At 38.9% G+C, this 26,408-nt stretch overlaps 1 protein-coding gene across 10 annotated transcripts; it reads left to right on the top strand.

The window, feature by feature from the left end:
• Positions 1 to 9,154: 9,154 nt before the first annotated feature.
• LOC104246614 (uncharacterized) lies at positions 9,155 to 26,187 on the top strand. 10 transcript variants are annotated; one of them, XR_011400355.1, is made up of 9 exons: positions 9,155 to 9,290; positions 10,483 to 10,775; positions 11,095 to 11,166; positions 11,587 to 11,654; positions 12,957 to 13,113; positions 13,848 to 13,931; positions 14,049 to 14,138; positions 23,310 to 23,510; positions 25,922 to 26,187. XR_011400355.1 is itself a non-coding variant. In XM_070147769.1 (8 exons), the coding sequence occupies exons 2-8, from the start codon at positions 10,503 to 10,505 to the stop codon at positions 25,943 to 25,945; spliced, it is 768 nt and encodes a 255-aa protein (XP_070003870.1). In that variant the 5' UTR covers positions 9,155 to 9,290; positions 10,483 to 10,502; the 3' UTR covers positions 25,946 to 26,187. The 10 variants fall into 10 exon arrangements, 9 of the variants coding, with proteins under 9 accessions (XP_070003870.1, XP_070003868.1, XP_070003867.1 ...); XM_070147769.1 differs by lacking the exon at positions 23,310 to 23,510; XM_070147767.1 differs by lacking the exons at positions 23,310 to 23,510; positions 25,922 to 26,187 and adding an exon at positions 21,803 to 22,245.
• Positions 26,188 to 26,408: the final 221 nt, after the last annotated feature.

Here is a 26,408-nt window from a genome sequence, read left to right as displayed (position 1 = left end):
TCCGATTTTGAAAGTTGAAGTAGGTCCGTAACGTCAAATATGACTTGTATGCAAAGTTTGAGGTCAATCGGATGTGATTTGATAGGTTTCAGGATCGAATGTTAAAGTTCATTTAGCTTGGATTGGAGGTCGATTCATGATTATAGCGTTGTTGGATATGGTTTGAGGCCTCGATCAAGTTCGTAGTGTGTTTTGGGACTAGTTCGTATGATTGGTTGGGGTCCTGGGGGCCTCGGGTGGATTCTGGATGGTTAACAGATCAATTTTGGAAATTGGAAGAGGAAGTGAAGCAGCTGTCTTCTGGCGTAACCACACATGCGAGGCTTGGGCCGCAAGTGCGGAGCAGCAGAAGCGGCCAGGAGAGCCGCAAATGCGATTTTGGGCTGAGAGTTTAAGGACCGCAGATGCGGTCATCTCGCCGCAGAAGCAGGACCGCACCTGGGGGTGTTGAGGAGCAGAAGCGGAAAGGGCAGCCTGGAGAGAAACCGCAGGAGCGGTAGTTTTGTGCGGCCGCAAAGGCCTTTGTGCAGGGGCAAGAAATCAATGCAGACCACAAAGTGATTTGTCAAAAGTGAAGAGTCTCTGAAGTTTTCCACTGCGGCAGCATTGCATTTTGTGCGGTCCGTGGTGGACCACTGCGACCGCACTGGATTTCTTACGGTCCGCAGTGGCCAACCTCCCAGTGCTTTATGTTTCTGAGCACCGCGGACCGCGGTGGGGAGGTGAGCTGGCGCCCAAGACCTTTTTCTATAAATAGGACCTGAGGCCCTCATTTCAAACTTTTCGACTTTTTACTCTCAGAAGCCTAAAAATTACTGTTCATCACTCTAAATTGCACGAATTCAACTGCTTAGTCTCGATTAATCATCATGCATCTCATTTCCGGTAACTTTAATTCCTTCTTAGTTGTTTAATTTTGCTATTTTCTTTTGACTTTCATTTTCTCTTAGTTTTTCTTCTTTTCTTCCCGTTTTTCTTTTAATTATGTAGCATAGTTTAGTTTAATCTTGTATTAATTAGGAATAATTAGTCACAACACTGATGCAAAACCTAGGTAATCATTAATAGGTGAAAATTTGGAATAAAAATGTGAAAAACATGAACCCTAGGTTGGATTGCTGCTAGGCACTCAACGCGGATTGCGGTAGATTTTGTGCAGTTCGTTATGCTTCTGTGCGGTCCATAGTACTATTTTGTGCGGTCTGCAGTGTCTCAATGTGGATCGCAATGCATTTTGTGCGGTCCACAATGCCTTTAATCAGAGAGTGGGTAGTATGAACCCCACCGTAGTGCGGACCACGATGCATTTTGTGCGGTCCGCGGTAGCCTATTTGCGGTCGCACTTCATTTTGTGCGGTCCGCATTCTGGAACTTTGACTGTTTACAACAATTTTTCTGCAATTCTGAATTTCGTTGATTCTACTAATACTAATAAGGCTCAATTGAATGTTGCTTGCAGATAATGGTTCAATCACGAGGCGGTGGTAGAAAACAATCGGGCAAAGGAAAGTCTTCCCGGGGTAGAGGAAAGGTTATGATCAAATTGACCCCGCAAGCCCGACAAAACATCAAAAATACCAGGAGGCTCATAAAGGCTGCTGACAGAGCCATTGACCAATCGGGGAGTGAGTATACACCTTCCCGGGAGGCATCATCAGACTCCGTGCCAGAGTATGTTCCTGACTGGCCAGAGAGGAATAGGTTGAGGGATACACCTCCAGTCTCTTCTACTACCCAAGCATCAGTGCGCATATATTCTGAGTCGTCTGAGGGCTCAACTGCAGGTAGTGGCAATGAATATTCCACCTCTCCTACAACTTCACTATCCGGGGAGGGGCTCGTAGAAGAAGAAGGGGAAGAAGTAGAAGGGGGTGAGCCTCAAGTAGGAGGGGTAGAGAGGACCAAAAATCCGGAGGCATGTCAGGACCGGTTTGTGAGTGAGGTTGCCTATCACAAGTTCAGAGAGTGGTGGCCCGAGAGGAAGCTAATACCCTAGCGTAAATTCATCACCCGGGACCTTTTGCCTCACAACCCCAATGTGTTGAGGCAGTTTAGAAAGAGAGCTGGATAGGATTATTTCATAGGCCACGTGGAGGATACCAATGAGCACTTGGTGAAGGAGTTATACACAAATGTTGCCCACATAAAAAAGGGTACCACAGTGACCAAAGTGCGGAACTTGAAGGTGAAATTTGATGGCAAGACAATAAATGATTACATGGGCTTTCCGGAGGAGGATGAGTCATGGTATTTAGAGAAGATGGCATTGGGTGAGTCTGCTCGTCCTTGGGTGGCAGAGTACTTGGCAATCCCAGGTACCACCCCCGATTGGTTGACTGTGGGAGTGAAGATTCTAAGAAGGTCACTGAACTTTGAAGCTAAAGGGTGGGAGACATTTGTGTGTAGTAGACTAGACCCCACCACCTACGACAGCTCACTTCCTATCCACCGGGCTATATTGGTGGCATCGATCATGGCAGGGTACCCGATTAACTTCGGGAATGTGATGTTCCGGGTAATTACCCGGGTAGTGAACGAAGGTGACAAATCTTATCCCTTCCCCAACTTCTTGACCATGTACCTTGAGGACTTAGATGTGGAGAAGCGGAAATTTGATATGAAAGTGAAGGCGAATGCACCATTCTCCTGGTACAGCCTATAGAGTGATGACAACCCTAAAGGCAAGAACTTCAAGGGCAATGCCACAACTTCTAATGGCCACTTTGAAGAGCCAGTAGTGGTAGTGGCTCCTACTCAGCCTCTTTCCACCACAAACAACGTGGCCCCAGGACCTTCTACTTCTTAATCTCCAGAGATTCCATCATCGACTGCGTACTCCTTGATTGCCTATCGCCTGAGCCAGACCCTCGCCAGCATCAACAACTGAATGCAAACAGTTACTTTTAAGTTGTCTGTATTATCTATTGTGGTGGCAGCCCAGTCAGCATCTCCTCCGCCACAGGTCCCACAGTCCATTGAGGACACTCTGAAGGAGATTCTAGATAACCAGAAGAAGTTGATAGATGCTATTGACTCTCATAGAAAGGCATTGAAGGAGCTTGCAAGGGAGGTGAAGAAAATGAGAAAGACTCGCGCTTCAAAAGAGTCAGTGAAGAAGCTACGGGTGGAGGTAGAGAGGTTGAAGGCGGATCACCTGCCTCTGAATTTGTTATTGCATGAGCCGGCGCCAGCAGCCCAGCCCTAGTCATAGTAGGAGTTAGAGAGGCCACCCAAGAGGAAGATGGTGATTCTCCATTCTGATGATGCAGTCATACAGTTGGAAGACCCGCAGGGAGGTTCCTCCAGCTAGCCCCAGGACTCAGTCCAGGTCCAGGCCAGGTCCCAGTGGGCCACAGATCACAGAGAGCCAGTCACAGGTTCCAGAGCAGACAGAGGACCCAGGGACCCAGACTCAGGATCCTATGCAGACGGAGGGCCTATAGGGAGTTTTCTCTTTGCTCTCTTCTTTATTTTGTGCTTATTTTGGTTAGTTGACATTGAGGACAATGCCAACTTTCATTTGAGGGGGTAGCCCTATTTGGATGACTGTATATATGACAATATTTTTTTCTTTATATATAACTTTATCATTTCCATTGCACTTTTTGTACTTTTTAATTTTGGGTATGTATATAAAGTTACGTTCTTATGTATATATTCATTCTCCCTATTGTATATTCGATTAAATCCCCTCTTGTACATATTCATTTTACTTTTCGCATTTTTCCTTTCTTATCTTCTTATTTTATGTTCGTAGCTTCTTGTTTTGAGTTTTTACAATAAGCCTTTGGTATTCTTAATGCCACGATTCTTTCCAAAGGTGGAATTTGTGTGAATCGGGTGGCTCTTCCTGATGATGGATGGCATGAAAACCTTCTTAAGGGTTTGAGTCTGTTTTCTTTTTGCTTTTTAGTAGTTAGTTGGTAAGGATGCCTCAAGCAAAGCTTCACTTGGGCCTAACACATTTGCCTTTCATCCTATAGTCAAAAACAAATCGTTGTGTATAGGATGGTGATAGTTGTGACCTTGAGACTCTTGTGTTTGCCGATAATCATCAAATGGTTTTTTCGGGACCATTGTGTTGCTCAAATCTTAGCTAAGGTTGTTGTCAGCCCTCTGACTCTGTGTCTTTAGCAATCCCATAACTTGTGTGGTGAGAATTTGTTGCAAGTCCAAGTCCCGAGCCATTGGTCTAGAACTTGCCCTGAATGTTTGTCTAGGCAAAATTCTAAGTGTAATTTGACTTGAGATGTGATTATAGGATCTCCTTGATCCGAATGATATCTTGAACACTTTCACAATCTACCAATGATAAAATCCGTAGTCAATCCTTTTGAGCCATAGACCTTTTTCTTTCAAAAACCATGATACAAGCCTTTACCCGTTCTAAAATACCCTCTCTTGGCACCCGATCTTTCCTTAGCACAAGGCAAAAGCATAAGTTTGGGGAGAGAGACGAGGAATGCAACAAAGTGTAAAAAGTTACAAAATGAAGAAAAGAAAAGGCAATGAAAAAGGAAGAAAATCAAAAAGACAAAAAGAATATTTAATGTAGAAAAGAATGAAGGGATTCAATAAAAGTAAAAAAATAAAAGGTGTGGAAAGTTGAAAAATGAGAAAAAGATTTGAAATGAACAAGAAAGAGTGACAATGTGTGTCTCTAACCCCTTAGAAAGAAGTTAAAAGACTTAAAAAGTCAAGAGAATATGTGCCAAAACGAAGCAAAAGAAGTGCTAAAGGGAAGATGGAACCTACTTAGACCAAACATTTCCTACCCTGAGCCTTCACTATGTCTCCACAAAAGCCCTATATGATCTTGAGTTGAATGAAGCTTACATTAGTGGTGACTCACATAAGGGGCAAACATATGGTACTTAGAGTCGGACTTGTGACTTTTCTTTGAGAGAGATGAGTGTATTTCTATTAACCTCGTTCTGAGTGCTACAATCCTAAAGGTGAAATTTGCTTAGGGAGAATTGAGGATATGTGAGTTTGGATTCCACAATGACCAAAGTAATAGAAAGAGTTTCTTTAATGTGTTGGGTCAACTCTTGATGCTCTTGTGTCTCATTAAATCCACAGTGCTTAAAAAAGTGAATGTTGTTAATGATTCATTTGAATTAATGACAATTGTTAGTCCCAATTGATGCCGGCTGAGGTCACTTTAGGTCAGCTGAATTTTCTTGGATTTACTCTTAAGGGGTGTGTCTTATTTTATTTGTTTGAGCACAAGCAAAAGTTTAAGTTTGGGGGAGTTTATAACTAGGGATTATGATGCATTTTACACTCCTTCTTACTTGAGTTTTGATTAGAAATGTGTACAAAATAGTCTCAAAGGCTTACATGTTGTACTTGATTGTACGGTTTGGTCAAACATGCAAAAATATCAAGAACAAGTCCAAGCATAGTGTAACAGGACCAATGCGGCCGCACTTCATTCTGTGCGGTCCGCAAAGAGGAAGTTCAGAGAGGTGCTCATTTCAAACATTCAAGCAATGCGGTCACAAAGCATTTCATGCGGACCACATTGGCTTTATTGCGACCGCACTCGATATTGTGTAGTCCGCAAAGCTGGAGTTCAGAGAGTTGCCAATTTGGGAATCATTACTAATGCGGTCCGCGATCCTTTTTGTGCGGACCGCAATAGAAGCCACCATGGCCGCGGTGCATTTTGTGCGGCCCGCGGTGGCCAAGTTCAAAGAGAAGAAGTTTTAAGCCAAAAGCCTCAGTACGGCTGCACTCAATTTTGTGCGGACCGCACTACCCCTGTAGGGGTATTTTTTGTCCAGAAAATTTGTCCTAGTATAAATAGTTTCTTTTCCCATTTTAGGTCATCAGTGGTAGTTTTAAGCAGAGATGCGCTCGTGAACAGTGTCCTTTTACTATTTTGAGTAATTGTACTATAGTTTTATCATTGAATCTTCAAGTTTTAGCTAGTAATTAAATATTATGGGTTTTTTCTTCATCTATTTCCTTGTTTTCTTCTATTATCATGAGTAGTAGACCCATTAACTAGGGTTGTGGCTCAACCCTAGTGTGAGTATTTGATGAGTCTTGTGTTTTAAGGCTTGAATGTCTATGGGTGTTTGATATTTGGACTAATTTATGGTTTTAATATTGAATTAGTGGTTGCAAACACTAATTTGTGCCTATTTGACTTGGGTTCTTCTTGAGAAAGAGAGCCTAAGTCTAGGAAAATTAGTCCAACAAGGAATTGGGGCGTATTCAAGAGATTGATAGCCCCAATTAAAGGGTTAAGCCTAGAGATAGTAATACCCGATTTGAACCTCAATTGCTTGCACAAATTATCATACCCAATTGGTTTTGATAAAGTCAATTAGGGCAAAATCACTAAAACTACCGAGAGGTATAGAGTGAGTAGTATCGTGCAATGGTTATATCATAATCCCCAACATGACAACCTAGCCTTAGACTCGAGAACCTGTCAAGTATCCACCTAGGAGACAGTCACTCCCTTAGTGCCTTTTAACTATTCAGACAACCTTCAATAGTTTACTCTTAGCGTAACTTAGCTTAATTTAGTATCTTATTAGTATAAATTTAGAAGTAATATTAAAACCAACTATGATTAGAAGTAAAATTAGGAGCAATTACGCATCTCTAATTTAGATAGAAACTCAGTTCCCATTTCTAGCTCCCTGTGAAAATCATCCGACCTTCTCAGATAAAAGCTGCTTTGACCACTCTCGCTACTTTGTAGTAGTACAGGGTTGGCCTCGATCACCAACCATTGAGACATGAAATACGCCAGTTATATTTTCTCTCTCTCTCTCTCTCTCTCTCTCTCTCTCTCTCTCTCTCTCTATCAGCAAGATTCTAAATCCTCTATGTTCTCCCTTAAATCAGCAGAATTGTCGGTGTCATTGTCGTGGTCGTCACCATCATCCAGTATTGGCTCATTCTTGTAGGCGAACAGATCTGGCGATAACTACACCGGAGAAGATTTGAGGGGTGAGTTTTTGTTCGTCTCCATTTTTAATTTTATACAATATACATAGTATTTTGTTGGCCGACAAACGCCATCTCCAGCGAACTTTCTTCTTCTTTTTTGCTATTTAGTCACATACAATGATACAAATACATTATATTTTGTACAAATACACTCAAATATATTGTATTTTTGTATAAATACATTATTTTTCGCATGTATTTATGTATTTCGAAGGTCTATATTGTTTGAATACAACCGAATATCACTGTGTTTTGTGATTTTTATTGTTTGAATATAGTCAAATTGAATACGGTAAATTGAATACAATATGTACATACGGAATAACTCAATGTATTTATAAATACAGTCGCGCAAATACATGAAATACATAATTAAATAGATGTAATCCCTATTTTTAGGCGGATTACCTTACTGTATTTATAAATACAGTCGCGCGAATACATGGAATACAACACAGTAGCAACAAAATTTATGTGGAATTGATTTTGTTGTGTTAAATTAGGAGTGACATACACTAATTGATCCTCTTTCCGTTGTTAAACAGCTGGACTCCCCTATTTTTAGGCGAATTCCACTACTGTAAATATAGTAGCGCGAATACAATGAATACAGTTGCATAGCTGGATTCCCCTATTTTTAGGCGAATTTCGCTACTATATTCATGAATATAGTAGCGCGAATACAGTCGCGTAACAACTAAATAGTATCTATAGGAAGTAATTATGTATATGGTAGCTATAAGAAGTTAATAGCCACTAAACAATAATGATTTCTGAAAATTCCTCTTTTTTAAATTATGGGGGGAGGGGGTCGAAAGACGCCATATTCCCCCTTAAATTAATTCAAATATAGAGTCTTTTTGAAAGACGTTATACTTAACTGGCCATTCAAAAAAAAAAAAAACGCTACATATATTTTGGTCACTAAATTTTTTTTTCACATATTTTTGTTCTTTGAGTCCAACAGAACCACATTTTGATTCCGGACTCTTGCCTTAAGCTGTCGGCAAAAATCAAAAGGAAAAAAAAGGCCAAGTTACGTAAGTATTTGGTTGGTCCATTAAAAATAATTATATTTATTAGTCAAATATATAAAAAATATATATAAATATATATATATTATCGGCTATTACATTTTATCATATTATTTTCTAAAAAATAAAAAGAAAGAAAGAGAACGAAACCAAATAGACAGAAAGTTAATGAATACTTCTCTTCTCTTTTCGACTAACCCCATTGTCCCTTGTTTTTTACCAAGTCGTCAAATCACATCACTCTTTTTAAAAGCCAAAGCTACTAACTTTTCCACCCGCTTCCCCTTTCTAAGAGTTGTTTTTTAATTTTTGGCCCTCGGTACTCATATTAAAACTTAATTATATTCGAATTCGCCATACCTATCCTTTGTAAGAGTACTAAAGTTTTTCTACAAAAAGAATTATCGGCAATAATAAATTTATGTACTTGATATTTATATCAAATAAATATCCTTTGTAAGAGTACTAAAGTTTTTCTACAAAAAGAATTATCGGCAATAATAAATTTATGTACTTGATATTTATATCAAATAAACAAGATAAAATTCAATTTTTGTTACTTAGCGGCAAATGCAATATAAATATTATGGGTTCATTTTAATCCAATAGCTTTAGCTTAAACATATATATATATATATATATATATATATATATATATATATATATATATATATATATATATATATATATTTAAATGTATTCTTTAAATAAGTATAAATAATAAAGTTCGAACTCAATCAATTAAAATGAATTGTGATTTTCAATCTTCAAATTTATAAAGTTCGAATTTTGAATATAACTTTATTATTACTTAAACATATTTAATCAAATAAGATATATTTACTAATAAGGGTTGTAGTCGAGTGATAAGTATTTCTTTATATTTAATCAGAGTTTCGGATTCGAGCCCCTGTATATGGATTGTTAGGAAGCGCTTTCTTCAATGTGAGACTTTCCGGTGCGAATCCGAATTTAGTTGGGTAATAATATGGATATTGGATACCAGTTGGGAACCAAAAAAAAGAGATATACGTAATTTTAACTCTCACATGTATCCATAAACTTCGACACAATCCATAAAGTAAAAAAGACTTAACATTAAACTACAGTGCTATAACTACATTTCCTTTTAATCTATTTTATCAATCATCAATTTCTAAGCAACCCCACAAGGAAAAAGTGTAATTGCGACTTTTCTTCATCCGAAAAAGACTCGGTATATATTCATTAGCTTCTAAGTTTTGTCCTCAGAAAAGCAAAACCCATCAAAAATTGAATATCCAGGTAGCTCAAATTCTTATCTTTTCATCTGTATTTTGTCCTAAATTTCCTCAAGATTGTAACTTTCTCGTTTTGGGTTTAAGATTTTACATTTGAGTGAGTTAATTCAGGCACCTCAAATTCATGTGTCTAATTTACACTCTTTAATATAAATTCCTAGTTCAAGATTGTAACTTTTTGTTTTGGGTTTATGTTTTTTATGTTTGGGTGAGTTAATTGGTCCAGAATTTCTTGATTCTTACTTTTTAATTCCCTTTATTGCGATTAATTGAAATTGATCGTAAAAGATGTTAATTTTTTCATCTTTTGATCTACAAAGCTTGAAGTTTCAAGCTTGGTTACTAATTTATGGTCTTGATTTTGTTCCAAAATTTGAATTGAGTTTTGGACTTGCTTTTATAGGTCAATTTGTTAATATGATGTTAGGTTTCAAGCTCGTTTAGCTACAATCCTCCAATTTTGTGTTCAAGAGCACACCATTATAGCTGTATATTTACTAAAATGGGATGGCCCTGAAATCTCAGTTTTATAGAGTTTATTACCTTATCTTGTTGGTGTTACTATGTGTTGTGTCTGCTTCTTTTACTTTTATCTTGGGCCGGGGTCTAATTGAAAAGCCTCCCTGCCTTCACAAGGTAGGGTTAAAGTTTGCGTACCCTCTGCCCCTCCCAGACCCCACTTTGTGGGATTACAGTGGGTTTGTTGTTGTATGGAGTTTATTACCTACCCGAAAAAGAAAGAAGCAATAAGACCCATCCCTCTTGATTAGTCTGCTGCTGTTCTTTGGTAGTGGGATATCTGTTTGGGAATTCAAACTAGGAGATCCAGTTTCCTTGCCGTTTTTATGGCATTGTGGATTTTTTATACTAATTGAGAGGAGCCTAAACCTTGTTAGAAGGAAATTAAAGAAATGTACATCTTATGCTTTTCAAATCCCTTTCTCTTGACATGTGATAGTCTTTTTAGTATGTAGCAACATTTATTTGGCAAAATAGGGGGCTAACCTTGTGCAATGCCATACAAAGGTTAAGCCAATCTATACAGCACTAAAGTATACTGAATTCACCAAAACCAATAGCCCTAGTAGTCTGTTATGTGTGATGGTTGGAAAATCTTCTTTTGCTTAGTGCGTCTCCAAATTTTTCCTCTTATACTTTTGTCACGTGAGATGGCTGATGATGTTTGATGATCTTAGGATAAGTTGGTGAATTGCTAATGGAAGAACACTTGGTTTTGTGTGTTGATCGTCTCATCACACCTGAATCTTTGCACTCGCTGCCAAGGTCCGAGGATGCAGAATCCTCTGTTGGCAGATCTTGCTCTCAGGTAGTTGGTACGTCCTCAGTTATTGATGCTAATGACAACGAACATCTAGGAGTTGGAGGTGAAGAAGAGCCATTACTTCAGAATGTGGAATGCCGGATTTGCCAGGAAGAAGATAGTGTGAAAAATTTGGAGGTTCCTTGTCGTTGCAGTGGCAGCTTGAAGGTATCTTTATGAAGTTGGTAAACTTTTATGCTCTTCTTGTTCAATGAGCTTGTTTGCTGCAATTACCTACTAAAGCTGAAAAATGTTTTGTTGTCAGCAATTCATAAAATGTATTTGTATACCAAACTTTTATAGTTCTTTACATTCTCTTTGATTTGCCTTAGAATTTAAAGTCTGGGAGCCATAGAATAGATGAGTTTATTTTATCTCTCTGTGATGCAATGTCCAACAACTATTTTTTTGTACTTATATGAGCTTTTATTGGTAGCCTAACTATTCTTTCTTCATTTCTCATCTACTTCGTTGTTGCAAAATCCAGTACGCTCATAGAAAATGTGTCCAGCGATGGTGCGATGAAAAGGGAGATATAACTTGTGAGATTTGCCATCAGGTATTTCAATGCATAGTCTATTTACCTCGTTCCATTGAGTATGATAATTACCTTTTGCCTCTTCCCTTCCCAAAACATGTTAAGATGATTGAGCCAGAAAAGAGTGAGGGAAGGTGAGATAGTGAGATGTCATAATTGACTCTGTACTAGCCGAGAGTATAGACAACCGTATTTATTTGATGTGTGCCTGCACTTTCCTTCCTCAATACTCTTTCCTGGCTAGAAGGAGTGTCACGAATTCCTATGCAGCAATTCAGCTGTATATTCATTTTCTTACTTCAGAAATATAGGACATTGATACTTTAGAATCACAAATTTGGATAATACTTACTGAAGGAGTTTGTAGTTCAAGTACACGAATTTTTTTCTATCTAGCTGGCAGGCTTACGAAACTTAGAAATTTTTCTGTCTAACCTGCAGCCTTATCAACCTGGCTATACTGCTCCCCCACCGCCTCCCCAATCTGAAGATACAGCCATTGACATTAGGTATGTTCAAGTCATAACTATTTTCTCATCTGTGTACCAAAGTTTATACCATTCAGTCATTCCCCTTAAACTAACTAGAGAGTATTGACACTGTGCGGATTTTGGTAATTACAGCACAAAATATGTGATATATAGTTTTTTTTTTTTTTTACTGTGGGATGCCTTTTCTCCCCTTTTCCCAGAAAAAAAAAAAAAGCGAAGACAACGGATAAGCTTTCTGTTGTTTGTATTTAGGCTTCCCGTGTACTTGAATATGTGAATCTCCTCTGCTTCTTCAGAAACCTCACAATATGCTCAGCTATTTGATAGATTTTAGCAAACATTTTTCACTAACAGAAGCCTTAATCATAGAAAAAAATCATTGGTGTTCAGTGACAGTTACATACTATTTATGTTGATTTTTGTTATTATTTTTTTTTTTTTGGCAATCTGCTAGGCAAGTGCCTAGGGCTAGTTTTTATATTAATAAAAGAAAAGAAGAATACAACAATTAGGAAAAGTACAAATAAGGGGGACAATAGCACCGGTATTGTTACCCATATGCCTTGGCTATATAATCACTCATCTGCGCCTCACATTGCCTATGACAGCCTCATGTAGAGGATTCATGGTGTAGCTGCCTGCAAAGTCTCACGAGGGCATATAATCTCATAGCCGTGTGGATAATTTCTAAAGGCATAGGACCAAGGCAACACTAACCGGGCTAAACCTTACCTTACTAATCCTATTGAGGCAAAGAAAAAGCCTCGCTTACTAACAAATTGAGTTCTGCATTAAATTGAGTTGTAGTTAAATGAAAACTCAGCTTCATTGGGATGAAAATATTTTTCTTTTCCCGTGGACCAACAACTATGGCTTCTTAAAAAATACTTAGAAATAAGAGTATTAACTAGCCGCAAAGATCTTTGCCATTTACTGTTCGTATAACATGTTTAACTTTTTATCTTTTGGGATATTTTAATTTTCACGATATATACTATTAGTGCATAATTTGGCCTTGTTACTAAATTTTGTAACATAATCTGATAATTACAATGATGCCACTTTTTGTCGTTAATATCTTCTGCCTATGTTAAGTGATCTGTTCTGACTATTTTTTTTCTGTCCTTAATTCTTTCCATTGACGGTGTTTTTCTGGGTTTATTGTTCAATAAAATCCAGACACTTTCTCTCTGCTTCTGGTGCCTCTGTGGTCATATAGCAATTGAAATATAAATAGAGCATCTTTTTGCAATCTTGCTGTGTTGAAAAGCTTCTTTTCTGTCTTATGTATCAATGATGAATTCAACCACGTGGATTAAGTAGAGGTTGGACAGTGGGTGGCACTCAGATTGACTTACATGATCCACGACTTCTTGCAATGGCTGCCGCTGAACGCCGTCTTCTAGACGCTGACTATGATGAATATGCTGATTCAAATGCTAGTGGAGCTGCATTTTGTCGTTCTGCTGCTTTAATAGTAAGCAACTGAAGCTATATCATGTAGTTCCATTGCATGGCAAACTTTCTTTTGCTAAGTAGTGGCAAATAGTAATGTTGGGCATGCATTAGAATGGTTCCTCTGGCTAGTATATACATGAATGGATAGAAAAGCTTCTCTTGACAGGAGGGTGGGAGTAACCTTGGTAGTGTGATACATGAATTTCATGTTAAGCTTTGTAATGGTAATTTAGGAATAGACTTCAGAGTGAAATTGAATTGGTTATAGAATTTTACCAAGGATGCATCTTTCAGCTCGTCTCATCGATTTTCATCGTATTGGAGTCATATTTTAGTATTGATATGTAAGAGAAAAAGTTATTTATCAAAAAAAAAAAGAAGATATTAACTCATCCACCCTTTTTCTATATAATTCTATCCTGGTGTTGGTTATTTACACACTCATGCTTGTCTTTCAAGATTCTCCCTGCAAGTTGTTGAAATGGTTTCTTGGTGGAGCTCATGCTTTTGTTCTCCTCTTCTCCTTCTATTACTCTTCTTATTTCTTGTGCTGCTTTTCTTCTGGTTGTCCAATTGGATCAGACATGAGAATTAGTTTCTTGCCTAAATATATTGAAGATTTTTGCGGTACGGCATGTAGCCCTACGTGTTTATGGATGTCAAAACCTGTGGATCTTCATGACAAAGTTTTGTTTTAAATCTTCTTACTTTGTTTGCTCACCTTATTGAATGATGCACTCTGTTTTCCTGCAGTTAATGGCCCTTCTGTTATTGAGGCATGCTCTGACCATTGGAAATGCTGATGAGGATGAGGATGATGTTTCCGTTTTTTTCTCCGTAAGTAGTACAAGGAATATTATTTCTGTTTGTTAGTTTCTAAGATGAGTTTATGACATACTGTATACTCTATGGTAAGGAGTGTGGGACTAATGATCTGGTTGATCCTTGACACAGCTTTTCCTACTCCGTGCTGCCGGTTTTCTTTTACCTTGTTACATTATAGCTTGGGCTATCGGTATATTGCAGCGTCGCAGGCAAAGGCAGGTTAGTGACTTTTTTCTGCTTTTTAAGTAACTTCTGTGACTATATTACTCCCTCCCTCATTCCTGTTTGACTGGACATGGAGTTTAAGAAAAAAAGAAAGACTTTTGAAACTTGTAGTTTGTACCAAGACATAGACATTTGTATGGCTAAAATCATCTCATTAGGGGGGTAAATGAGAAGTTTATAGTTAAATTATTTCCAAATATAAGAATGTATCATTCTTTTGGGACAGATTTATAAGGAAAGTGTGCCACATAAAATGGGACAGAAAGAGTTAACATTTGTCTTCATATTTGCACATTTAAGTGATACTTTATGTTCATGCACAATGTGTAAGTCTTATGCTGCAAATCCCTTGGTGTTTTCTGCTTTTCTTGTGGTGGTAATTGTTGATTAGTTGCTATATTTATGCACACTTGTAAGTTTTTATAATACATGCTTTTTCCAAGCTTAACCAACTATTTTGATTTCCATCTTTGGCTATTTATAAAAGTCCAACTTTCATGGATGAAATGTACATTTAATTATTTTTTCTTTTCCTAATAAGTCTTTGTCACCTTTACAATTCTTTAACTTCCAAAGAATTCAAAATCTAAGTTGGCCCTGTCCTTTTTTTCTTTAAAAATTTTCTCCATTAAGTATTAAACACGTTCAGCTTATTGATAGTGATGGAAATAACAGTAGGCAAGTGGTTATATACATTGTGGAAGTTACTGAATGGCCATCTTGAGCATGAGAATGACATCACTACTACTTTCAATATGCAAGTTTTGAGGTTCCGCTGTGATTTCAGGACTCCATTTTCACTACTGGTTAAGTTGAATTAATAAGGATCAGAGAATGTCATTTTGTCATGATAAAAAATTATGGAAACTAATAGCAGGTTCAACATTTGAGAATATTGGTTGTGTTCGACTTGCAGTGTAACCAACATTTGGGTCCCGTTTCTTGTAGACACTTAAAAGTTATATGTAGCATTTTTCCTTACTAATTACATGACTCATCTAAAGGTTAGTTTCTTAGCATTATATGGTGACATACCAATTGGTGTTTTAAAATCAGTTCTATAAGCCCAGAGTGCATCATCTAGCTTTTTCCCCCAATCAGTTCTAGTGGCGTTTACAGTCTTGGTCAATACACTCTTTATCTCTCTATTAGACATTTCCACCCGTCCACTGGTCTGCAGGTGATAAGGGGTTGTCACCTTGTGGCGTACATCATACTTTGCTAGCAACTTCTCGAAGGCTCTATTACAGAAGTGGGTGCCTCCGTCACTGATAATCGGTCTCGGGGTCCCCAAACGGGTGAATATGTTCTTCTTCAAAAACCCTACCACCACTCTTGCATCATTAGTGGGCAACGCTGCAGCTTCTACCCATTTGGACACGTAATCCACAGCAACAAGTATGAACTTATTGCCAAAGGAGCTGACGAAAGGTCCCATGAAGTCAATCCCCCAGACATCAAATACTTACACTTCTTGAATCGGGTTCATGGGAATCTCATGGCGACGGGAAATGTTCTCGGTTCGCTGACATTCGTTGCAGCCCTTCACCCATTGGTGCGCATCTTGAAACACTGTTGGCCAAAAGAAACTGGCCTCTAGCACTTTCACAACTGTCCTGACTCCTCCAAAATGCCCTCCATATGCTGATGCATGACATGCCTGCAAAACAGAAGATTGTTCTATCTCGGGGACGCACCTCTGGATCATATTATCAATACATATTCAAAACAGGTAAGGTTCATCCCAATAATACATGCGGCAGTCACGATAAAACCTTTTCTTTTGTACAGAGGAAAGGTCATAGGGAACTATACCGCTGGCCAGGTAATTTGCAAAGCCTGCATACCATGGCACTTCCTCAAGACTAGTAGCAATTGGCTGCTCGTCTGGAAAAGTTTCTAGAATATCCTCAACCTCAACTGAGTTTTCAGCTCCCTTAAGTCGTGATAGATGGTCAGCGACTTGGTTTTCTGTGCCCTTACGGTCACGAATTTCGAGGTCAAATTCTTACAGTAGCAACACCCAACGAATCAGGTGCAACTTAGACTCCTTCTTCTCAATCAAATACCTGAGAGCTACATGATTAGTGTACACAATTACCTTAGAGCCAATCAGGTACGATCTGAATTTGTCGAAAGCAAACACCACAGCCAACATCTCCTTCTTAGTCACAGTATAGTTCAACTGGGCTCCACTCAGCGTTCTACTGGCATAGTAGATTGGATGCATTAGCTTGTCTTTCCGTTGTCCTAGCACTGCCCCCACTGCGTAGTCACTGGCATCACTCATGAGTTCAAATGGTTGCTCCCAGTCGGGGGCAACAATGATAGGTGTTGTGACCAGCCTCTTTTTCAGCTCCTCGAATGCTACCCTGCAATCATCAGAAAACAAAAAGGGGTGATCTTTTTCTAACAACTTACAGAGAGGGTTGGCAATTTTTAAAAAATCTTCTATGAATCTCCGGTAGAAACTGGCATGCCCAAGGAAGCTTCTGATTTCCTTGACTGAAGTGGGAGGTGGAAGCTTTGCTATCACGTCAACTTTAGCGCGATCCACCTAAATTCCTTTACTTGACACCCGGTGCCCCAAGCTACTTTGTACCTGAAAGAATCTTTAAACGCGAAGCATAGCGCGGTTAAATACTATGTTATGTGGGTTGTCTTATCGATGTAAAAAGTTGCTCGCCTGCAAAAGTTATATTGTACCCAAAAGAATCTTTAGTACGCGAAGCATATCACGGTTAAATACTATATTATGTGTGTTATCTTGCCTATAAATAACTAGCGCATTTTAGTTGTTATCTGCGCTTAACCAAAACAAATAGCAAAACTTTTCATAAAAGCAGGGTATTTTTTTTTTGCATTAACAAATGTCTGGACGCAATGACCAACCAATGTGCTATTGTGGAAAACAATGTATGATGAAGTCATGTTGGTCCGATGGTCATGTTGGCGCAGATACTAGATGTGTGTAAACAGGTTTGGAGGTAATGATGAAAATTATTGCAATTTTGAGGAATAGTAGATGAATCCATTGAGCAGGAATGCTACAAAGAATCTTTGCATTATATTTGGAAAATGAACTGCGAATGCCAACGCCATGAGTTTGAAATGAAATGAGAAATTGCGACATTGCAGGAGAAACTAAAAGAGGCGGAAGAAGAAAAAAATAAGCTGGAAGAGAAATTTAAGTGGTTGGAGCAGAGAATACTAGGCTATAGTGACTAAACAATGACATGTATGTGTTGAGTGTAGTATTTTATCTTTATGTTTTTCGTGTCTTGTATTTTTATTATTTGTACTGAATTTAAATTATGTTAAGTTGCTATATTTGTGTTTGTGTTGTAGTATTAAAATAACGAAGAACCGGAGAAATAAAAACATAATGCACATATAATGTAAACAATAAAAATAGTTTTTATTATTTACTGAATGTCATATGTACATAAAATTAAAAAAAAAAAATTAATGTGTCCCACATCCTGTATGCTTTAATGCAGCCGTTCCCTGAGGCGTATCCCATCCCGCCCGGCTACACTATTAGGATCATCCTTATCACGACGCCTCTTTATCGGAGGATGGGCTGCATCATGATCGTCAGTTAGGATGGCAGGCTCGGTAAAAGGGGTCGTCGGTGCAGCAATAACCTACAGAATAATGACATATTTTAGTATATGAAATATGCAATAGTGATTTCATAAAAATAATTAGAATGTCTTACCATGGTCGCAGTGGGCTCCTAAATATACTCATCCGTCTCAAGCATGTGAGTGTCGTACCTAGTGGCCTCCGCGACGGGCAAAGATGATGGCTTAAAAAAATATGTTTTAGATATTATGAATAATCAATGAAAAACACAAAAATTAAGTAATAGTAATGCAAACTAACCAAATCCTGTAGAAGATCCTCAGCATCCCTCGGTGATGAGCCATAGCTAAGTCAGCGCTCACTATCCACATCTCATACCGGACGAGCATCAGCAACTGTCTATGCCTCTGGAGGGTCAGCAAACAACGCATCACAGCCATATGAGGTAAAGATCGTGCCCGCAATCGACAATGGAGCTGACGAGTCACCTACGAAGTCCTTGGAGTAAGCCCCAAGCTAAATGAAGGCACATCACTAGGATCAGGGTGGTCACCTATATGATCAACTTCAACATCCTCAATAGGTGCCTCAACTCCCTCTTGCTGGGGACCACCTCCTCGCCGACCCCCACGACCTCGTGGGACACCCCTACCTCGTGGCATACCCCCGCCTCATGGAACACCTTACCATGCCGACCATGTTCAGGCTGCACTGCTGGCCCACGATGATACTGCTCTAGCGCCATATAATCAACCTTGTATGCTAAGCATTTATCATCCCGGGCTCACTGCAATGTCCGGGCCGCCAAATCTGTAACCTGAAGGCCATAGTCGTGCAAAGCGGCTCCCTTCTGACATGTTGTTGCATCTGCTGTCCCAACTGGTGGAACATATGTAGTCCAATAACCTGCACAACATGTAAAATATTTATTATGAAATGATAATGTTAACGTTATAACTAAGTATACCAAATAACATACTAGTGCCTCATGCCTCCTAGCGTATGAAATGAACTGACCGCCAGCGCGATGAACGGGATTCCCGATGATAAGTCGGGTAATGCTGTGGTACCAGCTGATATGCTCACGCGCACCAGCCATAAGCTCTGGTGGAGGGGTGGCGAAATCTGGTCACGCCGCTTGTCCCAATCTCGATTTATGCCTCTACCCATGCCTCATATGCCTCGTCCACCCTCGAACAATCATCCCGCCGGTAATGTATCCTAACCCAAGATGGCGGTGGAGGTAAAAGTTGTGGTCGACCAAACTGGCGAAGGATTCGCTCAGTGGCATGATGCTCGACAATATCGAGACGTATCAACGGGACGGAAGAGCTCCAGATAAGTCTCCAGGTCGAGCAATAGTTAGGAAAACCAACTATTAGCTCGTCGCTATATGGCCTCCAAATGAACTATTACATAAAAACAGGAACCATGAGTAAACAAAACACATATCTAACGCAGGCCAAGTAAACTTAAGTATAGAATTACCTGCGCGTCCTCCAGCAAATCCAACAAATCTCTGCAATAGGGGAGATTATATCGAGCCTCGTACTCGCGTTCGTATCCCTGCCTCTCAACCCACCTCCTAGCCAAAGGAAGAAACGGTTGAGGTGGTGCATCCTGAGTTATGAGTGGTAGAGGTGACTGAAACTACAGGAACCGCTCCCAGACCCAAACCCAATATATAATTTGGACGTAAAATTTAAGGTATATTTTTATGATGAATGTTATAATGAAGAGAGTATTTGACTATGTTTTCACCTGCAGCAACGGTATAAATCCTGCAATGTCTCGCTGGGTGCCCATGCATGCCCGGCATATCTGCCGGTACAAGTAACCAAATATAGCAGCACCCTAGTTGTACTAATGTAAATCATCTAGCCACTTAAGATGATGAAGAAATTTCAAGCTGACTAGGTTTCCCGAAGTGTTCGAAAACAATACGCCTCCAAACATACGCAGTAGCAGCGACCTCGCGTACCGGTTAATATGAAGCTCCGATGTATCATGAGTAATATCATCATGCATGGCCTCCAAATGCAGCAGGATGGGCGTCAACGCAAGATGACTAGCCCCAACTAATACACCCTCATCCTCTAGCCGGATGTCGGTGAGCCACTACAACATGTCCAAGTACTCAGCTCCCCTATAATCTCTCATGCCTTGCGGCAAAGAATAGCAAGTCTATCAACCGGCAGCCCATACAGGACCTTTACGTCCTACAACGTGATAGTGGCATTGCCAAAGGGCAAATGGAATGTGTGTGTCTTTGGTCGCCACCACTCTATCAAAGCCGTGATCAAAGACCAATCCAGCTGCAGCCAGCCAATCTCAATGATCCTATAAAACCCCATATCCTGCAAGCGTCTGACTACACGAGGATGGAATTGGTGGTCCTTAAGAAAGTCTCACACGCCGTCTATTCTCTAGAACGTAAAGTCTGGGCTAATAACTCCCCCTCCCATATGTAGGAAGACCTATGCTCGGCCTGTAGCAGTAGTAGTTCTAGGGAGGCAGGTCCGGGATGTAAAAGCGAAACCTCCATGACGACTACTGTAAATTGAACAAAATTAATTACATTATTTTTCTTTTCTATTGCTTTGAATATTAAATTTTATTCGATATTTTTACTATATTGTTATTTAGGTTGATACATTTTCAATATTGTAATTTTATATTTTATACTTTACTTTAGTATGTTAGTTTTATTATTTTCTGTGTTAGTTTTATTAATTTATATATTGATTTTATTATTTTATACGTTTGTTAGTTATTCACCTATTTTTTACTATACATGATTTAATCATTAAATATTCACATTTTGGTTCCGGACACAATATTTGAGGCCCAGTAGCACCAATTGTATCCTGAATTCTAATGTTCGTGATGAGAAATTTTTTTTTCGATTTTTCACTCAACAAGTTTGTTATTTTATATGTTAGTTTTATTATTTAATATGTTAGTTTTATTATTTAATATGTTTGTTTGTTATTGACTTATTTTTTACTATACTAAAATTCAATAATTAATTTTCATAACTATACAAGATTTAATTATTAAATAATCACATTTTGGTTTCGGACACAATATTTGAGGCCAGTAGCACCAATGTAACCTGAATTCTTATGTTCTTACATCTGTTGACTATAATTGGAGATAATTTGTGTTTGAATATCAGCTTTTTGATGTATTTTTGGGAATAAGAGATATTTAAATGATTCATTTCTATAACTATAAGGATACTACGCTAAAGGGCACTACGTTGTACTACGCTAAAAAGTGAGTAGATTACAAATACGAACACTACATTAGGCCACAAGATATCACTATAGGGAACTAAAGTAAAAATTTATCTAGTTTACTAGTCTTTTAGCAAATTAATAATCTAAATCGGATAAAAATAATAAATCAATTTAATCACAAAATAATCACAAAATTACATATACCACAGTAAAAAATAACTAATTAATATTTTTTAACAACTAATAATAATTTCTCTATTTTTGTAGCACACTAATACTATAGTCCGGACAAAAAATAACAAATTAATTAAATTGCAAAACAATCACAAAATAACATAGAGCACATAAAAAAACAACTAATATGCATTTTTATACAAGTTTTAACAAAAACTAAGTCGGAATACCTCGATTTCAGGTTTTAGAAAGTCGAAAATTTTGTGATCTGGAGCCAAAATATAAGCAACAATGTCCGAGATAACGCCTTAGCTAGCACGTGGGACCAAAAATCTTTACTTTTTGTAGGTGGGTAGGCTCCACTCAAGCTTTTTTGGATTAAAAATTGGGGAGGGGGAGGGGTACTGCTGGTTTTTTAAAGAAAATTTTACCTCCTATAGCAAACTATTACACCATGTTTATGATAAACCAACAAAATTTTAAAATATTATTACTTATAGCCACATTTTTTTTATTTTATAGAAAAACAAGTATTTATTTATACCAACTGATAACTAGGGATTATGATACATTTTACACTCCTTCTTACTTGAGTTTTGATTAGAAATGTATACAAAATAGTCTCAAAGGCTTACATGTTGTACTTGATAGCAGAGTTTGGTCAATAAGGTGACAATCCGTCAAAACCAGCTCAAAAAGGAGTGAAACATGCACAAGTGCCAAGAACAAGTCCAAGCACAGTGTAACAGGACCAATGCAGCCGCACTCAATTCTGTGCGGTCCGCAAAGAGGAAGTTCATAGAGATGCTCATTTCAGACATTCAAGCAATACGACCGCAAAGCATTTCATTCGGATCGCATTGGCTTCATTGCGGCTGCACTCGATATTGTGTGGTCCGCAAAGCTGGAGTTCAGAGAATTGCCAATTTGGGAATCATTGCCAATGCGGTCCGCGGTCCTTTTTGTGCGGACCGCAACAGAAGCCACCAGGGCGGCGGTGCATTTTGTGCGGCCCGCGGTGGCCAAGTTCAGAGAGCAGAAGTTTTAAGCCAAGAGCCTCAGTGCGACCGCGCTCGATTTTGTGCGGACCGCACTACCCCCCCCCCCCCCGGGGTATTTTTGTCCAGAAAATTCGGCCTAGTATAAATAGTTTCTTTTCCCATTTTTAGGTCATCAGTGGTAGTTTTAAGCGGAGCTGTGCTCATGAATAATGTCCTTTTACTATTTTGAGTAATTTTACAATAGTTTTATCATTGAATCTTTAAGTTTTAGCTAGTAATTAAATATTATGGGGTTTTTCCATCTATTTCTTTGTTTTCTTCTATTATCATGAGTAGCTAGACCCATTAGCTAGGGTTGTGGCTCAACCCTAGTGCGGGTATTTGATGGGTCTTGTGTTTTAAGGCTTGAATGTCTATGTGTGTTTGATATTTGGACTAATTTATGGTTTTAATGTTGAATTAGTGGTTGCAAACACTAATTTGTGCCTATTTGACTTGGGCTCTTCTTAAGAAAGAGAGCATAAGTCTATGAAAATTAGTTCAAAAAGGAATTGGGGCGTATTTAAGAGATTGATAGCCCCAATTAAAGGGTTAAACCTAGAGATAGTAATAACCGACTTGAACCTCAATTGCTTGCACAAATTATCATACCCAATTGGTCTTGAGAAAGTCAATTAGGGCAAAATCACTCAAACTATTGAGAGGTATAGAGTGAGTATCCCCAACATGACAACCTAGCCTTAGACTCGAGAACCCGTCAAGTATCCACCTAGGAGAAAGTCACTTCCCTAGTGTCTTTTAACTATTTAGACAACATTCAATAGTTTACTCTTAGCTTAATTTAGCATCTTATTAGTATAAATTTAGAAGTAATATTAAAACCAACTATGATTAGAAGTGCAATTAGGAGCAATTATGCATCTCTAATTTAGATAGAAACTCAATTCCCATTTCTAGCTCCCTGTGAAAATTGATCCCGACTTTCTCGGGTAAAAGCTACTTCGACCACTCTCGCTACTTTGTAGTAGTGCAGGGTTGGCCTCGATCACTTCTTGGCGCCGTTACCGGGGAACTAACAGCTTTGGCTATCTATCTAAATAGTTATGTGTATTGTTCTTCTTTCCTTCTTTGTTACTAATTTGTGTGTGTCACAACTTCAGGTACAAAATGGCAGCAAACAACCCACATCTTGGAGATATTCCGTCAGGGGAGGAGGTAGATGACAATATTGATGATGAGGTTCCTATAGTACCTCAAGCTCAAAGGAGAGGCCGACAAGCCAATGATAATATTCCAGACCGGTCGTTTTGAGCTCTAGCGCGTCGTTCAGCAGTTTGAGGCCATGAGCAGCTTCATTTCAGGTATTATGACTTGAACGCATGGTCGAAAAAGAATTCCGGGTAATTCAGAGTTGATTTGGAAAGAGAATTCTCATTTCGGAAGCTTTAAGTTGAAGGAATTAACTAAGATTGAATTTTTGAGCAAACGACCTCAGAATTGGGATTCGAAGGTTCTAGCGGGTTCGTATGATGATTTCGAACTTAGGCGTATGTCCGGACAGAGTTTTGGAAGACCTGGGAACATTTTGGCACCTATTGTGGAAGTTAGCATTTTGGAAGAATTTCATAAGTTTGGGTTGAAGTGCATTTCAGTGTTATTAATGTCTGTTTTGGATTCCGAGTCTAGGAATAGCTCCGTATGGTGATTCTGGTGCTGGGAGCGCGATTAGAAGTGAATTCCAGGTCCGTGTGTCATTTTGGAGTCATTTGGCTAAAATAAAAATTTGAAGGTTTTTGAGAAGTTTGACCGGAAGTGGACTTTTTGATATCGTGGTCGGAATCCGATTTCAGAAGTTGGAGTAGGTCCGTAATGTCAAATATGACTTGTGTGCAAAGTTTGAGGTCAATCAGATGTGATTTAATAGGTTTCAACATCGAATGTTGAAGTTTGAAATTCTAAAGTTCTTTAAGCTTGGATTGGAGGTCGATTCATGATTTTAGCATTGTTGGATATGGTTTGAGGACTCGGTCAAGTCCGTAGTGTGTTTTGGGATTGGTTGGTATAATTGGTTAGGGTCCCGAGGGCCTCGGGTGAATTCCGGATGGTTAACTGATCAATTTTGGAAATTGGAAGAGGAAGTGAAGCAGATGTCTTCTGTGTAACCACACCTGCGAGGCTTGGGCCGCAGATGCGGAGTAGCAAAAGCGATCAGGAGAGTCGCAGATGCGATTTTGGGTTGGGAGTGTAAGGACTGCAGATGCGGTCATCTCGCCACAGAAGCGGGACTGCACCTGCGGGTGTTGAGGCACAGAAGCGGAAAGGGCAGCCTGGAGAGAAACTTCAGAAGCGGTAGAGGGGGAGCACCTGCGGAAACACAAAAGCGTTCTTGTGACCGCAGGTGCGGAAGTGCTGGAGGCAGTAAGTTCTGTTAAAATCGGGGGTTGGTCATTTTTCCCCATTTTAATTTGGTGTGGATGATTTTGGAGAGCTTCAAGTGGGGTTTTCATCATCAACGACAAGGTAAGCTAACTCTACCTATCTTGAGTTAAATATAGTGATTATGTATGGATTTTAGCATGTAAATTGGTAGAAATTCAGGGGTTCGAGGAAAACCTAGAAAATTTGTATTCTTGGATTTTGACCACGATTTTGGGTATGAAATTAAGAGAAAATCATATATTTGAGTTCGTGAGTTCATGGGTAAACTTTGTCTTCAAAAAATTTCGAAATCCGGGCACGTGAACCCGAGGGCAATTTTGTCAACTTTTCGATCGGGGTTAGGAATTGTTATATATTGGATTGTATTGAGTAATTGAACATATGTTAATGGATATACATAATTATTGGCTAGTTTTGGAGCATTCATCGACTCGGGTCTTTGAAAGGGCGTGGAATGTTGGTTATGGATCTTCGGAGCGAGGTGAGTCTCCTTTCTAACCTTGTAAGAGGGAATTGTCCCCATAGGTGAAATATTGGTTATGTGCTCCTATTTGTGGGGGCTACGTACGCACGAGGTGATGAGAGTTCGTGCGTAGCTACTATTATGTTTAAGTCCGGGTAGTCTAGGACCCAAAAACATGCTATATTTGGAATATTTATAATCTTATTGACATTTGAATTGCCTAAATCCTATCGAATTGGTAAATAAATTTCTAGAAGGATTAAACTTAATTTTTCTTAAATTATTAAAAGAGAATTGACTTTTATTTGGATAAACATTCTCCGATAAATTCTTAATTGGCTGTTTGACTGTGTGTATCTATGTGTGCCCGCGTCGCATGTATGATTCACGAGCGGGGTATTTGTTTATTTATGTTGACCACGTCGCATGTATGATTCGCGAGCGGGGTAATAGATGCATTTATGGTTCGCGTCGTTCGACCCTCGGTAGTGCACATTTTACATTTATGTTGGATTGGGCTATACGACCTCGGCAGGATATGCCCATGCTTATATTGTTTTCCTGAGAATTTTTAATGTTGATACTTGCCTTTCCTGGCTAGAGATAAATGGATAAAGATAATGAAAAGTAAATTTTTGGAAACCCTTTTATTATTGAGAAGTTGTCTACCTGCTATCTGGCTGTATGAGTTTATAATTGCTTTATAAAATCCATGATCTCCACCCAATTTTTACTATATTATCATTGGACCACTAGTAAGTGTCGAAGTCGACCTCTCGTCTCTACTTCTTCGAGATTAAACGGGATACTCACTGGGTACACATTGTTTTCGTACTCATAATACATTTGCTGTGCATTTTTGTTGCACAGGTTTATGTGTGGCTAGTGACTTAGTGGCATTGTGGATGGTTGGTACAGAGACTTAGGTGAGCTGCATTATCGAGGCGCCCCGCAGTCAGCAGAGTCTCCTTCAGAGTATTGCATTGTATTTTCATTTCTGTCCACTTGTATTCCGGACAATCACTGTATTTTATTTCATTCACTAGTAAATGCTCATCCACTCGTGACACCGGGTTCTGGGATGATCACGAGATTTTTCAGTAGTTAAATTTTATAAAGACATCTGCATTTATTCAGTGGAGTTTATTACTTATTATTTATTTGTTTAAAGGAACTAATTTCAAAATAAACAAAAAATAAGAAATTGCTAGTAAATTGTTGTTGGCTTGCCTGACAGTGGTGTCTGGTGCCATTATGACCCTTAGTGGATTTTGGGTCGTGACAACATGGTATCAGAGCACTAGGTTCCCTTAGGTCTCAGGAGTCATGAGTAAGTCTAGTAGAGTCTCGCAGATTG

This window comes from Nicotiana sylvestris, chromosome 6, assembly GCF_000393655.2.
Source record: "Nicotiana sylvestris chromosome 6, ASM39365v2, whole genome shotgun sequence".
Classification (NCBI taxonomy): Eukaryota; Viridiplantae; Streptophyta; class Magnoliopsida; order Solanales; family Solanaceae; genus Nicotiana; species Nicotiana sylvestris.
This window is presented reverse-complemented; position numbering and strand designations above follow the sequence as displayed.

Coding starts and splice junctions, on each gene's coding strand:
- LOC104246614 (XM_070147761.1), top strand. CDS start 10,503: ATGGAAGAACACTTGGTTTTGTGTGTTGATCGTCTCATCACACCTGAA. Junction 10,776..11,094: donor GTTGCAGTGGCAGCTTGAAG/GTATCTTTATGA, acceptor TGCAAAATCCAG/TACGCTCATAGAAAATGTGT. Junction 11,655..12,956: donor GATACAGCCATTGACATTAG/GTATGTTCAAGT, acceptor ACGTGGATTAAG/TAGAGGTTGGACAGTGGGTG.